Source organism: Lottia gigantea, assembly GCF_000327385.1.
Source record: "Lottia gigantea unplaced genomic scaffold LOTGIsca_69, whole genome shotgun sequence".
NCBI lineage: Eukaryota > Metazoa > Mollusca > Gastropoda > Lottiidae > Lottia > Lottia gigantea.
Genome location: NW_008710347.1, coordinates 709803 through 728970, shown reverse-complemented (window position 1 = coordinate 728970; position 19168 = coordinate 709803). Strand labels below are relative to the sequence as shown.

The 19168-nt window shown below is 31.3% G+C and overlaps 1 protein-coding gene across 1 annotated transcript; it reads right to left on the bottom strand.

The window, feature by feature from the left end:
• Positions 1-615: 615 nt before the first annotated feature.
• Positions 616-18243, bottom strand: LOTGIDRAFT_130484 (hypothetical protein; the record flags this gene model as incomplete). Its single annotated transcript, XM_009065289.1, has 16 exons — positions 616-984; positions 1344-1517; positions 1715-1951; positions 2440-2589; positions 2746-2908; positions 3397-3500; positions 3841-4068; positions 4349-4513; positions 4812-4894; positions 6186-6386; positions 15343-15526; positions 15947-16015; positions 16335-16484; positions 17080-17307; positions 17670-17754; positions 17993-18243. The coding sequence occupies 16 exons, from the start codon at positions 18241-18243 to the stop codon at positions 616-618; spliced, it is 2841 nt and encodes a 946-aa protein (XP_009063537.1).
• Positions 18244-19168: the final 925 nt, after the last annotated feature.

The window sequence follows — 19168 nt, the reverse complement described above, 5'->3', positions numbered from 1 at the left end:
GTCTTATTGTTTCTTTGCCATGTTTTGTGAGACTCAAGAATAGTTTAGGGATCTATATGAATACCAGTCCCTTATAAGTATTGTAAAAAGTTTTTTTTATGGATATTGGGAACACTGATTGCATCGATTTACACCATTTCAATCTAATAGATTTGAAAGAACCACAGATGTCTGACTGAAAATTGGAATGGTGCAAATCAGTCCCAAATACAAACAATTTATAGAAAGCCTCTTTAAATCTTTGTTTAATATTAACCAGGTCTCCTGCACAAAAAATGATGTCACAGAAGTAATTATTTTGGATGCTAATCAGGGAAGGGTAATGACTTCGCATTCATAACACCAGACGTTTTGGTTGAGCTTGTGATTTATTTTACAGAAATAGGTAATTTCTACACTAAAATTATATACAAAGCACTTAACAATAAAAACTGAGTCACTTGTATTAAAACTACACAACTTTGTATCTGCTTTTGCTGATAGGTTGGTAAGAATTTTGCTGAAATAAAAAGAAATAAATTCAATAAATTCTCTGGAAAAATAACGATGAAATATACATAGGACAACATGCATAACATTATGCTCTGTAATTGTGCTATGAGTTCTATTAAGAAGTTAGGGATACTCTGATCTGAAGATTATTTGATAAAAAAAAACTAAACAAGGTTCTAGCCTCAGAATGTAATAAGTAGCAAATTGCAAAAGATTGATTTCATTTGAAATGAGCAATGACTGGTGCCCCTCTCTTTTGAAAATATAGGTCCTCAAGATCCCAACTGAAAGGAGACTCACCAATCTTATTAATTCTTCTTTAATTAATCTAGTAACTTCTTTCTTAGCTTTACTGATAGACAGTTCACTGGTACCTTCTATAGCTAGATATAACTTTCTTTCTCCTTCCTGTAATTCTCTTTTACCAGATATATAGGTGCCACGAACTGTAATACCAGCTTCTGAATACTCACAGATCTGAGCCAACGCTTCCTGCAAATATAATTCATTTTTAAAATAATGCTTGGTATATAAGTTGTAGAGAAACTCTTTGTTTCGTTTAGAAATATTTGTTTAATATAACAATGGATGGCAATATATTTATCATTTTAGTTATATACCAGCTTTGAATAGAGAAGGCTAAGTAAGGGGCAGTAACTCTAGTTTTAATGACGAAACTTTTAGGCACTTACAGAGGATGACAATTTTGTGATACACTGAGCTACGAGAACTGAAAACTGAAATGCATAAAAAGGTCAGCTTTCAGTTCTTGTAGTCACGGTTAACTCTGTTTGAACATGGTATAGGTACATAATAACTTTAATAATAATACACAGATAATAAAGACTTACCCTCGAAGTAACTTTCCATCTGGCAGTTTGTGGGAAGTCATTAATATCAAGTTCTTCTTCATAACATTTAAATGTTTCTTCAGCATTTTCAGCTTCCTTGTCTTCTTCAACTTGTGGTCTGTATCCTAGTTTAGCATTAATCTTTTCTGCCATCTGCTCTGCTATCGTCTTGGACTATAATGAGATTGAATTAATTTCAAAGGATTATTGGCAGCCTATTGAACATTTTATGTGTGGATGAGAAATTTTAAGATGAACAAAATGAAGTTCCATTTCTTAATGTCCAAGATTTCAACTAAGCAAGTGATCTACCAGTTGACACAAAGCCCAAGAGTACTGCTTTTGTTTATTTTTCAATATATGTAACTTACCTTAACTTGTGGAGCATTAGTATCACCCTTTAAGAAAGCCATGGCTGCCTGTTGAGTAATATCTTGTGCATCGGGTCCTAGATTCTTAGACATGTTGATTCTAGCTGCTAAACGTTTAGCTAATTCTAATTTTTCTAGATTAGTTGAAGCTTGTTGAGTAGCCAGGTTAGCTATTGGTTTAGCTACATCAGTTACTCTTTTAACACTAGCAAACATATCTTCTATTTTCTGGTCAATCTGTAAGACAAATCAACAAATTGCCAAGAGATATGTTGTGATTTGGAGGTCCATTGTGACAAGTATGTTGGTATTTGTCAATAAATTTACCCACTTTACTGGCAAGGGCTCAATTCAGATTAAAAAAATAGAATAGCAATTGGTCACACCAAATAAGCAAATGAAATGATAGAATTCAACATGGTAGCCATGTGACAATACATCATGTGATACCACAAAATGGCTGCAGCTTGTTAGCAATCTAGTCTGAAAAAGCCAATGAAAAGGCTGGAATGGAAGAAGCTATCACTAGTAACAGAGGACAATATAAGAATATGTTCCCTCCTTTGGAACACCTGATGTAAATGAGCAACTGAGTTTGAGAAAAAAAAATCTTGAAAGTATCTTGACTACCAAAAAGCCAATGACCATGACGAGGGCTTTGAGCTCTTAAGTGGGTTAAGGATTTTGTCAGTGTTTTTTTTCATAGAAAGAAAATGATAACTTACATCTACGCCAGCATCTTCATCATCAGAATCTTGTAAACCTAAAGCTGCTTTCTGTAATTTACGTCTATCATCAGCTAACTGAGCTTCAGTTTCATCAAATTTAAAACCTTTACCCTTAAAACCACTGGAACTTTTGACTTTTTTACCTTCCTGAAATTAAATTAAACCAATGTTGAACCTAAATTGATTAAGCTTGGTATAAAATTATACATGATAGGAAGAATAGTGAATTCAAAAATAACAAGTATATGATTAAAATTTCAATTACAAACAACAAAAAGATAATTTTATAAAAATAAAACTTACTGCTTTAGCTCTTTCAATATAACTTGTCCATAATAGTTGTACATCTGCTGGTACAGTAGCTCCAGATAATTCTAATGATTTAATAATATCACCAGCATATCTCTCTTGTTCTGGTGTAATAAATGTATAGGCTTGTCCTTTATTTCCTGCTCTACCAGTTCGTCTGAAATATTATATTTATATTGGCTATAGTGATGGGGCCTTCTTGTATTATATCATTTGAATGATAACATGATTTTTCATATCAGCCCATCTCAACTTCAACACTGAAAGGAGGAGTCTGGGTGACTAAATCTAAAGATACTGTTTAACCCTCTACATTAACGCTAGTCATCAAGTGTTTTAACTTGCTATTTTCAAGGATGTGAGCAAGGAATTATAAAAAAAGAGGAAAATTCTGATGACCCCATTCGGGTCATGCTGACAACATTTTTGTGGGGGGAAATTTTCGAAAAATCAAGTCAAAATCATACAATTTTAATCATCTCCCACTTAAAAAATCAAATTTCTGTCTTTAGATCACCCAATGAGTAAACACTTTCCAAGAGATTGTACATATAAGCAAATGATTCATGCCAAATATCTACACTCAATTATGAGTGACAGGCAACACGCAAAATATTGAAGGACAAAAATTGATATCCAACTCACCCACACCGATGTACATAATCTTCATAATGATTAGGACAGTCATAGTTGACTACTAAATCTAGTTGTTTAACATCTAAACCTCTAGCTGCTACTGAAGTTGCTATCTAAATATAAAATAAAACATTATAAGGTTTTGTAGTTTGAAAAGATCAAATTTAACCTTCAATGGGATAAATTGGTCCACAGAGAGAAAGATAAATGTCTGGTGGATAAGCTGTCCAATCAAATTACCATGAAGACAGGGAAAAAATGTGTTGGATTTTGAAAGTGGTTGTCAGTTCTCTGTGAGAGAGTAATCAGATGGATTGTCGTCTGCTTGAAATCTTATGAATATATTTCTCCCTCATAATACTTTCCAAAGATTTCTAAGATTACATTTATAAACTTGCTATGTCACTGCAATAATATAGCACATTGAAAAATTCAGATAAAAATGGAAATTACCAGTAATTTGACAACGCCATTTTTAAAATCAACAATAGTACTATCTCTATCATATTGATCTATACCACCATGTAATGATAAACATGGATAAGAATGACTCATTAGATCTTTCATCAGATCATCAGCATGTTCTTGTTTATCAACAAATACTAGAGCTGATCCTTCAGTATGGTATAAACCTAATAATTCTAATAACTTAAAAAACTTCTGATCTTCATCAATTAATATCTGAAATCAAACAAAAATATTTAATTACATGATCTTTTTAATTGACCGTATGTCAATTTCCAAAATTTTGACGTAATATATAAATAAACTCCAGGCTTTCTTTTCTTTCATGTAGATAAATGTCAAACAATCTAACTATGAATGAAGCACATTTGAAACTAAGCTTTGAATTAGTTTTTCCATTTCAAGACAACAGTCCCAGGCTTAATCAACAATTGGGAATATCAGAAATTATTTTAACAAGTACTAGAAGTTATGAAATTAAAACAAGTTATCTTACAACATGTTGTTGAACATCTTGACAAACAACACTTCTACCACCAACTTGTACCTCTATTGGTTTATCTAGTATTCTACGAGCTAGAGCTTCCATCTGTCTGGGAAATGTTGCTGAAAACATGACTGTTTGTCTATCAGGTCTTACATTATCTATAATCTTCATTACCTATTGGAATAGAAATATATTACATTTATATGATACAATTATAGCGAATTGAAAAAAAAACTTTCAAACTGTATATGTTTGTATGTCTTATGCTAGTGGATTAAGTGCTCTGTGTTAGATTCCTTCATAAGATGCCACAGCTAGTGCTTCTGAAAGTCAACTGATGTCAACTTTCACTCAAACATGAAGGCTGACAACTTCTGAAAATGCTATGTCCATTTACAGCTAGAGAGGTATTCATAAAGCAGATGACAGACCTTTGTAAGGAAATATCACGACAGTTTCAAAGAAATTTTACCTGGGGCTCAAATCCCATATCAAACATTCTATCAGCTTCATCAAGAACAACATAAGTACATCTTCTTAAATTAGTTACTCTTCCTGTAATTAAACAATACTTCTTTTATCAAAGATGATTAAATAATATCACAGAAAACTAAAACGCTGTGCAAAAATGTGTCTGGTTTGGGTTAAAAATAAACAGTCCTGAAGAAAGGGGGATTTAAATGTTGAATTTAGGAGGATAAGAGGATAGTTGTATAAATGTAGCCAAGTATTATATTTTCAGATTAAAATCCTGTTTATCCAGTTCAGGAAGTAAAAAATATCTGCTGATGAAATGGGAAATTTAAGAATTGCCAAAAAATTCAAAAATCTCATTTATTATCTTCTCTTCATTAAAAGAAATGAAATGAATGGAGTTTTACGTCCTACTTTTCTGCATTCTCTAAATTAAAATAAATAACTTAAATCAAAATTTGCCTGTAAATGTCAATCTGACAGAAAACCAGTCACATTTTTTAATTGAAACTGATAAAAATATAATGACAAAAATGATCTATTTTAAACCATCTGCAATCTTTCGACTATCTAGTAACCATGCATGCTAACATACACTTACCATATCATAAATTCAAGTCTATTTCTAAAAGTTTGTTTGGAAATTAAAAAAATCTTTCATATTGTTTGAAATAATCAATGATAAAATCTCTTTTAGAAATAGAACTTTTAATGGAAAATAAATTGATTGATATATTTCTATGAAATATATACCATGAATATGTTGAACAGCTTCTCTGGGATGTCATCATTTCATACTGAAATATAGCGCCTTGTCATAGGAACAAATATATTGCCTAGTTAAATAGAATGAAGAAGGATTACACCGTATGTGTGACATACTCAAGTCCCTACATCTTCATAGAACATTTTCGTTTGCCAAGGCAAACTTATCTCTGGAAATCAGTTTCAAAAATTGTTGTATAAAATAGCATTTTCATAAGAATTCAGCTCCTGTTATTTAGTGATCAGGGATTGAAATAAAGAACAAACTGGGCTGGTGATACACAATTTCTAGAGGCCCAGTCAAATTTGTAGGATACCAGCAAATATCATGGTATCATTTCTCAAAATAGGTGAATGAAAATCATAATTTTGGGCAACCTGTTCCAGGATTTAGGCAAATAATGGCGCATGGGCATATTTTGAAATGCTGGTGATGTGTAATTTGTTGAAACAAAACTTACAATAGCTTCATGGATTAATGGCTTATTTTGACTCCCTTGACAGAAAGGAGCTTATTAGGACACATACATGCTAAGTGGATTGGCACTCCTACCCAAAAGATTGCAAACAAAGGCCAGGTTTATGGGTATATAAAAAATAAAATTACCATTATTAGCTGCTAACATGTCAATCATTCTGCCTGGTGTACAGACTATAATCTCACAACCTCGTTTTAATTCAGCTATTTGTTCAGATATACCTGTACCACCATAAACACATACTGTCTGTAATCCAAGAGGTTTAGCAAACTTCTTACATTCTGATGCTATTTGTAATGCCAACTCCCTAGTAGGGGTCAATATAACACCTATAATAGATCAAATATAATTATGCAATATAAATGGTTTTGAAAAGGCTTTTTAGTTGTTTTTTTTTTTACACCATTTCATTTTCCTTCAGATTTTGTGGTTAATGCTTAATTGTATAAGACATCACTATAGTCAAAGCTACTAGAAAAATATAAGGGTCTTTGCCATAGCTTTGACATAAAATGATTAGTTTAAATGGAATTGCAAGAACCACAGACTGAAATTGGAATTGTGCAAATAAATGACACAAACCCCTGGCAATGATGGGTTTAAGGTCAACGCTTTGAGGCGTTGTCTTACTTCAGTCCAGACCTAGAAAAGTTAAATATTGACACCAGGTGAAATAGATGATAAAGCATATAATATATAAGACTTAATGATACAATATAGCTAGAGTAATTAGCTAATAGACTGAGATACAAGTATATCATTATAATCAACATGACTTCATTTATTAAAATTACATTATACTATCAATCTATATTGATCTCTTATACAGTTATTTTCACAAGATACCCACTTCAAATGTTTATTTTTGTAATGTTGATGACTTTATTGAGTCGAAGTTAAAAGACATTGAAAACTAAAATGGATGTTGATAGAGGTAATGTTTGTTGCCATGGTAATAAATACTGCCTACTTCCTTTCTTTCAGGTAAAAATAACATTGGCTTTAAAGAGCACCAATCAGCTTTATTTATGATCTATGTATATATAGATATAGAAATATTGATATAAGTATAGTACTAACAATGTGTCCTACTAAATCACTGTCATTCTTGTATATCTAAAAACACCAGCAGTGGAGAAATTGTAAAATTATGATAAAAGATCAAAATTCTCTCCTTCTTGAACTAAATTCCACTCAGTTTTGCAGATAAATCTTCTGGCAAAGTCAGTTATGTAAAGGGTCAACATTTCTACATATTTCTCTCTGTCAATTAGGCATTTATTTTCCTTCATCAGTACAGTAGTTTTTTTAACGCCTACCAAAAGCATAATGAACTTGAAAAGTTTTAAATAGTTTTGGTGTTAAAAAATTAAAGGCAAGATTGATTTAGTGAAAACTTTCAGATACGTTAAGGGACACATTTAATTAGATTTTGGTGTATAGTTGTCATAAGTTTGTACAAAATTTTTTGTCCATGACAAAATCATAATGCCTCTTTAAGTTTATATAAGCTGTATAGCTCTCAGAATCAGCCTTTGAAAAGTTTTTAAAAAATGAGTTCAGTTTATTTGTTAAGTAAATGTTACATTTTTGTTTCAGGATGCTTAAAAATAAATCAGCAAAAATTTCAATTCCTACTTCTCTTATTCCAAATATATATAGAGACATTAATAACTTATACCAGAATTCAATTGTCAATCAAAGTAAAGTAAGAAAAATCAATTAAATTAATAGGGCGATAAGTCAAAGATAAATAGAAATAGTGTATGTAAACTATTATAGAAATACCTGAAACTAATAAAAATTTCATGTATATCAGTAATGTAATGAGTATATTATTATTAAGGGTGAATAGTCCTCTAGTAGCTATTTCTCAATAAAAACTGCAGCTCATCTCATATATAAAATCAGGACTTTCCTAACCAATTATAATTCAATGTATATATTAATAGAAATTGCCTTTCAGGGTGAAGATTGACAAATAAGTCATTCTGTAGCATAGTCTGTAAGGGTGCTGGAAACTTTACACAAAGTCATATACTTGGTTACTTCAATTAAGTTCCAATCTCTGTGAAAGTCTGGCAACATTAAACAAGTTATCTTTCCACATTGTTGCAGTGGACCTAGCTGTTAATTGTCCTGGGTTAACCCTGCTCATAGGTATGGGGACTTGGTCACTGATAGCTCGTCAAAAAGTATCACAGAAGAAGACAGATATGAAGATGAGCACGTTGCTATCACTATAAAGAAGCAACTGACATAAGAAGAATCTACAAAAGAAGAATTTTACAGAAGAAGAACACAGTATCAAGACTCAGAAGAAGAATCGGAAGAAACCATGGGAGCAAGTCATTCCTTACTCAATTTCATTTTAAATTTTCACCAGCAGCAGACATCATTCTCTACCAGTAGTACTAGTAGTTCTGTCTAAGGAAAGCTGATTGAAAGTCTCTTAAGTGAACCTAAGTTTTCATCCTTGTAAAAATATAAGCTTAGTTGTTGCTTTCTTATCTTTCTTAGACTAGTTGTCACCTCTGTTGTCTCATTCTGAAGGTTTTTTAATGTAAAATTGAGTTTCATTGAAAATAAAGTTAAGTATTAAAGACTTTATCTCTTTACATGCACGGACTAACCTTAAAACTTTAAACCTGAAACCTTTTTTCATTTTCTGATTTTCATGAGAATTTTTAACATTTGAAAATACTATGTTTAAATAGTAATATGATAGAAATGTTATAGAGATTTTTAATGAGACAGAAGATTGTAACAATTAAAGTGTGTAATATTACGCTGATAACATTGTTTATTTATAACAGTCCAATAATTACAATCATTATAATTAGTTGCATCACTATAACACTATAGTTACTAAAATAAAGATAGAGTTCCTCAAATAATAGGTTATGTAATTTCTATAAAAGTTAGCTGTAGTATTCCTGAAATAAAAGCTTGTTTTGAAAGATTCTTGAAAATAAAACAGTTCCACAACATTATTCAATTTATTTTAGAAACTAGGTACAACCAATATTTTACAATGTTTTTGAAGAAATATATCTTCCATCCTCTCTTTGAAAATATCTCAAATTGAAATCAAGATGCCTGAACTACAAATGTATAGCAAGAGAATCTCTAGTCTACAGATTGAAGCTATGAACCTTTAAATTGTGCCCAAAACCATGAAAGTAAGTTTCTTTAGGAACAGGGTTAAACAAACAAAATGCAATATGGTGCCGACCCTGTTATCATTTACATTTCAATATATTATGTATGTTAAAGTCTAATTCCAACCTTGAATAAATTGGTAGATTACATTCAGTCATATAATTCAATGGAACATTTAGATTAATTGCTTTTCCATATTTATTTAACATAAAGACATTTCTAACTCGTGTCTTAAATGGATTTAACAAAATTGCATGAATTAATCAAATAAAACTAAATTAAATCTATTTAGGGGGTTGATTTGAGTCTTGAATATATGTAAATAGTGTTCAGAAATACTAGAAAAGTATGAAAATTGCACAATTCCTTCAAAAATATCTCTAACTAGGAAATTTCTTTATATTTCTATATATGGCATTGACTTGCCTTTTTAACCTTCAAGCACAAATAATTTTTAACACACTTGGATTTGAAGGCTCAAATTTCGACAGTGAGCTGTGAACACTATTTGGCCATGCCAACAAATTCTCGCTCAAGACTAAGGTACGATTGGTCAAATAAATGGTGCATCTATCCAGTTAATTCCTTTATTATAAACACAGGTTCTAGTGCATATAAAAATGCAAACATCAGTAGACAGTAGTGTATTGAGACATTAATTTTTGGACCCATCATTTGATTATTACAAAAACAACTTCTAGTTCAGTTGGCTATTGCCAGTCAGAAGTACTATTGAATGAACCTTTCACTTACCAAAACAAAACATAGACGAGATGGTTTTGTCGTGTACCCAAGTTTTCTTAATAAACTTAAGAATTGTGCTGTAAGGAATTTAAAGGTACCCAACTGTAAAGATTTTTATTGATTATTGATTGGTGAAGGAGAGAAAAAGAAGGAAAACTAAGCTGGGATATTTATTGACTGTAGTTAAGGTAGAATTTTAATAAAAACTTTAATAATCTACGTCATAATTTCTAGTTTTCTCACTGTGAAAGATGTAATTCTTATTAAAAGGTAAAATTTTCTTTTTCTTATATTTGATCATTTCTAATTCTAGAAATAAAGCTTGTATTTGCTATTTGCAGTTACGTTTTGAAAACCATCAAATGTAACTTGGGCTATAGGGTACCTTTTTTCTTATAAAAATAGCTACCATCTTTTTGAGATATTTCATACAAAAACAGAATATTGCAGTTTTACAGAAAATAATTTTTAAGTGTAAAATTTGATCTGTCTGTAAGTGAATATAAAGCCTTCCAAATTTAATCCTTTAAATCAAAAGGGAAATATCTGAATATGACCCAAAAAATTTTCATCAGATTTTATATCAAAACTATATCAAATGCTTTCTTTTTTCCTTAAAAATATGCCTAAAAATAGTTATCTTATAGTGCCATTAGGTAACTTAAAAATATGTGGCTTTTACGTTTGGTAATAACTTATCTAGTTGTCAATTATTTTTACCAGTTTTAGTTGGGAATGGACAAATGCAGTTAACACATTTCTAGATATCATAATTTTTTTACTAATCTGTTCATTACTATCTGTTCAATGGTGCCAAAGTATTTAATAATATCAATGTTTTAGAAGTAATACAATTTATTTCTAAAGAATCTACTAAAATGAAATTTCTGTTTAGTCTTTTTAGAAGTTACTTTCATCATGGTATGCTTCAGTGAATTGTCATTTGATCTTTCAAATAACAACTAAAAATGATTAAACTTTTAGATAATATTTCTACAAGTAAAATCCCTCAACAGTAGAAAAGTAGAAAGCTACTTTATGAATATATTATATTATGTTTCTAGCTTTGATCTGGTAGACAATGAACATTCCACAATCAAATAATTTTTAAAATTTTGTTTGATCAATTCATCCCTAGTCATTTATCAAGATATAGATTTTGTTCATCTTGGCATTAAAATTCTGATATAATTGAGTGTCATTTTCAGTTTAGAATTTGTATGTAATCAAAGAAACAAAGATGTTTTGTTTGTAGCTTTTTATTATAAAGTCAGACATATATACCACATATCTTCACAATGTCAAGCTATTAAAAACCTTGTTCTTAAACCTTGACTGCAATAGCAACTAATCTTGTATCAAGGTATGCAGCAGTTTGATTGGATTGTATACCAGTGGATACAACCAATCAGAGCCCTGGACAGAAAGGCTGTAAACATTTAGGCTTTGTGTTGTAGCCTCTGATTGGCTGTATGAATTTACATACTTAAAAAAATTAAAATACAAGAAAGATGACTATTGATGTCAAGGTATAAGTACAATGTTTGTAATAGCTTGACATTGTGAAGATAATTACATTATGACACAATTCCATCAAATCTATATTGATACCTAAAATAAATTGTCAAATGTCTTTTTTGAAAAACATGTGTTAACTTCCATGCTTGAAAATTTTTTAAAAAACACGTTGAAATTTAACTGGATTGAAGTTTAGTAAAGGTGTAAACTGTCTCACTCAGTAATGATAAAAATGTTCCATTACTTAATAGCATTGTCATATTGTCCTGTTTTCATGGCATATGGTAAAACAAACATATAAATGATAAATATCTATTCCCTACATTCATTGATAAATCAAATTTTGTCGATCATTTCAAAGTGAAAACAACACTAAGTCTAAGAGCTATTTGGTGTTGATAAAAATATAATTTTTGTTAAAGTAGAAAAGGAATGGAAACACCATCTTCCTAGAAATTCAACCAAAAATATCTCTTATTTTGACCAAAATTTCTCCTCTGTATACACAAAATTCAAAATGATAATGAGTGCATATTTCTATATTTTTACCAACACAGAGTCATTCAAATAATACAAGGTCTATTTTCAAGCAAATTAAATTTTCAAATTCGCATAAAAATAATCAGTAAAATTTGGTTGACTGACTAGTATTCCAAGCTTGAAATAGGGTATGCCTTCATGACAAAAATAAATTTTGACCTTTTAAAAAACAATTTCATTTCTCATGAACAAACTTTAAATTTCTAATTTTGGTTAATTTTTTATTAACTTTGGTTAAACATTGATCTATAAACTACTGTATTATTTTCTTTCAGACCTATATGGAAAGAAGTTATGGCCAGTGTTCTAAAACTACCAAATATCATAAACAAGGAACCAATAAAAACGGAACCAAATAAAAGGTCTTTTGATAAACTTCCTGACATTTTAAAAACAAGTACATCTGATATAAAACATGCCTCTCAAGTATCTATAAACAATAATAATGGAAACAATCTATATTCCCATGGAAATGGTACAATAGGATTACACGATTCCAATTTTCCAAATGAACATGGTAATAAAGTTAGTATAAAAGACAATAGTGATACTAGTGTTGTGCCAGGAACCATGGAACCACAACATTCCGCTAGTCCTAGACATGGATTACTACCCAAACATCAACAAGACAGTGGTATTAGTCTCACATCATCCGACCTCAATCAACAGGATAACAATATGGATCATAAAGAATATTTACAAGAAAATTATGACGAATGGTTTTTACCAGATCAATATGCTGATTATAAAGCAGAGAAAATGAAAAATTTGACAAAATCTCTGATTGAGATGACTAATAAAGACACAGAATCTGTGAAATCCTCCAATAGTTTTGTGATTGATGCATCTGATACCACACCTGAAGAAGATGATTACTTACAATCAGCACAAAAAGAACTTGGATCCAAAGAGACCAGAAAGAAGAAAGAAGTGAAAAAGGAAAAAGAACCTAGTCGAAATTTAGAGGATGTTGAAGACAGAGTTGCCAGATTAATGGAGTATTTAAATAAACATGTTCCTGATGAGGACGCAGAGTCCATAGCTGCTCAAGATGTTGATAAGTCAACAAATTCTCTTGTGGAAAATAAAGCAAATGGAACTTCATCCCAAAATGTAGAAATGACACATTCAAAATCATCTAATGTAATCTTAAATCATTCAGACGAACAAGATCAGTCCAAACAAACTCTTCTACTTCAAACAAACAATAAACATTTAGCTTCATCTTCCAAAGTGCAAACACAATCTTCTGTGAAAAGTGATGATAAAGTTCTTTCAAAACATTCAACTCCAAAACCTAGTGCAGGACTAATTTCTACCCAAAAATCACCAACTGTGAAAAGAAGGACTGTGAGGTCTCATTCTCCAAAAGTAACACATAACAGATCTGTTCAACAGAGACAAACAAAGACAGAAGACACTGAACAGAAAAAACAAAGTGTTAAAAAGAGAGTGAATGAGAGGAACTATTTCAAGCCTATTCCAGCACCAGCTATACCTCCTGTACGACATGCTAAATCTCATCTTCCTAAATCACCCACTGCATCAAATACAGCGAAATCATCACCTACCAAACCAAAAAGATACAGTCCTAAACTATCTCGACGTTACAAGAGACCAGTTGTACGGGAACCACCAACCACTATTAGATATCCATCACGTAGTGAAAGAGAGAGACAGCTAAGAGAGGCTGAAGAACTGATGTCCACCAGGTCCACCTCTTCTTCTCAGTTACAGTCTACAGATGATCAGACAACAGTTTCTGATGATGTTTTTAGTCAAAGAGGAGAACAAAATGACAAAATTAATGATGATTACTCAATTAGCAAAAGTCTATTTAACATATCAGAGATCCCTACAGAAGACAAAAATCAACCTGTAATCTCAAATGCATCAGTGGTCCCTAGTACATCCAAAAGTCCAGACCATTCAGACAATCCAATAGGAACCCACAGTCATACATCTGATTATCATAGCCAACCTGTAAACCCAAGTGAGTCAGTAAAACTTATAACTTTAAAGGACCCAGAAACTTCAAAAGATCCTGGTCGGTCTGAAGCTACGTCATCTGGTCAATTTACAGCTCCATCTTCTGGTCAATCTGAAGCTACCTCCTCTGGTCAATCTACAGCTGCTCCACCTTCTGGTCAATCTGGAGCTTCACAAGAGGAGTTAAAATCAATGGAAACCTTGTTAAAAATAAGTGAAAGATGTTTTGTGAGAAAATCAAAACCACATGTAAGCCGATCCTCATAATACAGAAAATAAATTTGAATGAAAATTTGAAAAAGTCAAATTATTGCTATTATGTATCAATTCCATGACACCAACTTAGCTTTCGAGGGAAATACCCAATACTGTTTGTAGATATTTTGGTTAAAATCAACCGCTATACACGGTTTTCATTCTGTGACAATTTAAACCTCAAATTATAGTTCAAGTATTGTGACCTATTCACTCAATAACTCCTATTATAGTACAGAATACGAGGTGTCAAGAGCTCACCCACGATATTTTACTTATAGCCTTATAGTCTCAAAATATTCAGTTAACAGTGTTTTCTTATTCAGTTAATTATAGAAACCTGGAATATCGTGAAGAGGAATACTTCAAAAAATCAAAAAAGACTTTCCCATCAAAAGTCAATGATTTTTCTCTACTTATATATTGATTTCTATGCAATCATAATTTAGAATTAATCATGTCAACGAGTAAACAAAGCATCTCCCAGAATAGACATTGAGAATCTATACAATATCAATGCCATTGTTAGAGATTTTAATAGCAAGAAAAATATTTTCATTCAGATTGTCAAATAGTTTATTACCATCAAAATCTTGTTCAAAAGAACATTATCTCTTTGAAAACTATTAATTAAGAATAAAAGCTAAATTCTATATTTTTTATGCATTTTTTTGTCTTGTCTTTAACTTTAATTTAATTTTTTGGGGGGTTATTTTGTAAGGAAGCCATTTGACAAGAGCTCATATACTGCCAACACAGGTTTCCGATACATAATTCTAAGTAGGACAAATGGACATGGGGGAGTAATTTTCTAGCATCAAGAAAAAAAACGAAGAATTGGGCTGGTCTAATACCTCATTCTTCTAGCAATTACCATGTTCATAGGGTCAATGTTGTAAATTTCCAAGACATTGGGTTTTTAACTTTTGAAAGTTGTGAAAATGGTGACAAATTGTCGACAACGCTGATGTTACACCACTAACATAACCTTGTCCTAATAACATCTAAGTTATATATATTATATTGCCCAGATATTGCAGAGCATTAACCTTGTTTATAAAAGAACATAAAACTTACAGATGGGACCATCTTCTTCATCTAGTGGAGGTTGATCTAGTATATGACGGAACATGGGTAATAAGAATGCCAGTGTTTTACCACTACCCGTTTTAGCTATACCTATTAATCTCTTCCAGTCCACATAAAAATTCTTACGGAATGGAGCATAGTAAATTCTTGTGTGATCCACGACTACTAAGTCCTGTAAAGATATGGAAAATGATGTCAATGATGCCTTATGATAATTAATTTTGTTCATCAATAATGAGGTTGTCAGTATAAACAGCCTGAGAAACATATTACATCTGTACAATAAAAATATTCGAACTAGAAGTATGTAACCTTCAACTACCATGGTTTCCCAATTACAGCACAAATCATGCTAACCTGAATATATTTTCCATATACCCAGTACTTATATCAGTCAGGACAGTTCCTGAGTATATGGATATCATCGAATTTACAGCTCTTCTTAAATTAGTACTGTGCTTAGTTCGCTCATGAGCCAGACATGCTCACTGTTCTGCAACACTAGATTGCACTGTGCAACTGGGTTTGTCATAGCTAATACTGTTAATTTGTTATAATTATTGTTTTAGTAATACAAGGGAGGTAATCTGACCTTTTTCTTCATTTTATCAATATTAGCCATAGTCACATCTATACCTTCCTCCTCTTCTTCAGATGAATACTGAAATCAGAAACACAAAAAACACTTTTAAGAAGACATCTAAAAACTCAATTTCAATCTAGGTTTTCTTGTCTTCACCCTAAATATTTCACTAAAGACACTTTAATTTCACAAAAATTTCATAGTATATGTTTTCAGTTCAGTTCTCGATGAAATTTTTTTCCAACATGAATAGGATTTAAGATTAATTGCATCAAATTTCGAAATAAGTCATATGTCTCTTGTAGACCCACAATTGACAGCAAGATTTACACCAACACAGCCATTACAAACATACCAGTAGGTTAAACATAGATATTAAACTGAAAATAAAACCAACCTCCATAGCATCTTGATTGCTCTCCATTAATTCACCTTTAAAAATAGGTTCAGCTTTCTTTTTGGCTACTGCTGTAATAAATGTTACTTTACCAGTAGTGGGAGCAGTGGTAGTTACTACAGTTGTCCCATTAGCATTAGTACCATTGTTCTAAAACATAGTTTAAATAATCATAGGCACATATTATGTTATAGAATTATTGTCAAAGGTAATCTAAGAATTGTAGAAACCAAGTACTAAAGCATTTATGACAATGCTTCCATGTAACTAAAATGGCAGCTACTTTTATCATATTAAGAGTAAACGTTGAAAACCTGAAGACCCAGATTAACTATAGCACAAGTTCTTTAGCTAAAAGAGGAATAATGAGAGTATGTAGCCTAATTACATTTCTATTACTTGAATGCCTTCTTTTGTTCTTTAACATTTCAGCAGAACTCAAAAAACAAGAAATAAAACTTTTGAAGATTACTATACTTACTGATGAACCAGTGTCCATTTTTTCTGGTTGACTCTTATCTTGTTTGACCTCATCAGTAACAGACTAAAATAAATATGTTATAGGAATATCAAACAATCTCATTAATAAAACAATTATCCAAAATAAAAAATAACGGTAAGAATCAAATCGAATTGAAACACAGGGTGCACATACTTTCATTTTGTTTGGGTTGAGCTAAAAATTTTGGGCTTTTTATTTTTTTTTTCAAGGCTTAAACTATCCCATAAAAGAATATATACAAACCTGCATGTAAGCATCTAATGGGTCCACTTCATCAGCATCACCAGCTTTTTTCTCTTCTGATTCTACATCTTCATCATCATCATCTTCATCTTCTAGCGTCCATGTTTTAGTTGGTGGTGCTATATTTATAGGCACTAATTCTTTAGTTTTCTTTCTTTCTGCTCTCCATTGTTCTATTCTTTCTCTTCGTTTCTGCATCTCCATTTCTAATCTTTTCTGTTCTTCTTCCTATTGCAATTCAAAATAATGTAATACAATACATTCAGGTAAAAATTGTATGACAAATCACAACCATTCAGTCTTTAGCAACCTGGGTTTTCAGCACTTGCAATGGCATAAGAATTTTTCTTACTTTGAGCAGAATTCGACAAACAAAACCTTATCACCTCAACAGACGATAATCTGCTTCTTACAGAGCTATTCTACTGCAGCTTTAAAGAACTGAACAGCATCTGTCAACTTAGAACTCATTGTCACATTTATAAGCAAGAATTGCCTAGTCACAAATCTGTAAATTGAGACGTCAGACTAAATAGAGATTCATATTTAATACATTTCAAAAACATAATAATATATATCAATTGAATTACTTTGTTAAGAGGTTCATCTTTAACTGTTAATGCACCCTCTCTGTGAATAACCTTCTCTTTACTTGGTGAACAACTCTTCACTTTACTTGGTGATTTAGATCTTCCTTTCTTTGATTTCCTGAGTAAGAATGGAATTTATCATTATAATATGTAACAAAATAGCTTATTAAGGACAAATTGAAGTAGATAAAACAAATATTGTGTAATGACTTCTAAGTTGTTTCAAGTGAGTTATCTTGATTGAGTTTAAATAAATTCAAAAAAATCCAACACATTTGTTGCATACAGCTGAATAAAGTAGTTTAACGCTAACTTTCACTTACTTTCTATCTCTAGAACGAGAACGTGATCTAGATCTTCTTTTTCTTCTTCTGTCTCTATCTCTAGATCTACTTCTAGATCTTCTTCTATCTTTAGATCTATCTCTTCTTGATCTATCTCTGGATCGTGATCGTTTTCTTTCAACACTTCTAGAACGACTTTTCTTTTTTCTTTTTCTTTCTCGTGAAACACTCCTTGATCTTGACCTTGATCGACGTCTGTAAGATCTGTAAATATAAGACAAAAAACACATGCGATAAATGAGAGAAAAAAATATGCCTCATAGTAATAGCCACATTGACATTCAAAAGAGATTAATTTCATAATTTCAGCTTATCATTTAGGCTGTACAAAAAAAAAAGATTTGCAAGAAACCTATTCTGATAACATTGTGCTTTGAGTTCGACAGGATTGATGGGTAGTCCTATATGCCTCACAATATGTATGGTATGGCAAGAAAATTAAAATGATATTAAAAGTAGATATTAACCTGCTTTCTCGAGGCATAATTATTGTCGTTCAACCTTTGCAGCACTATATTTCTATTCGGTGTTTTCAAGTCGTTGGTAAACCGGAAATATCCAAATGCTGAAAATGGGAATGAAACGGTTGCTGCTATTCACCACGTAGTAAATCTGGAATCTGACGGCCACAAAACCAATTTGGCGCTTTCTGAAAGAAAGCATATGATCAAGATACAAAAAAATAACTTCAAACCCCTTCAGTACTTCATAAAGTATTTCTTAAATTAAATTCATGATAATGACATGAAAAAAAAGGTTTGACAATTTTAGGCCTAGAAGTCTTGCAGATTTTTAGCGCATTATTTATTGATTAGCCATGTTTTTCCAGTGCATATTGATAACTGATTGGGTAGGCCTCCAATAGCTGAATGTTATATTGAACATTAAGCCATAATAACAGTCCATCTGACATAAGTGCCAAGATTATTTGAATATATTGATTGCGATGTGGGCAAAATATACCCACCGTATCTATTTCCTTTTGGCTTTACTAATGCTATATAATGTCGTGATACACATCGTGAAAAATCTTGCCAAAAAGTTTTATTTGCAAAATATTTTGATATATGTACATGACACAAAAGACATAAATCGACATAGAATTGTAGAATCAATAGATAAAACTGTTAGATAACTTCAAAAGTTATAATTTTT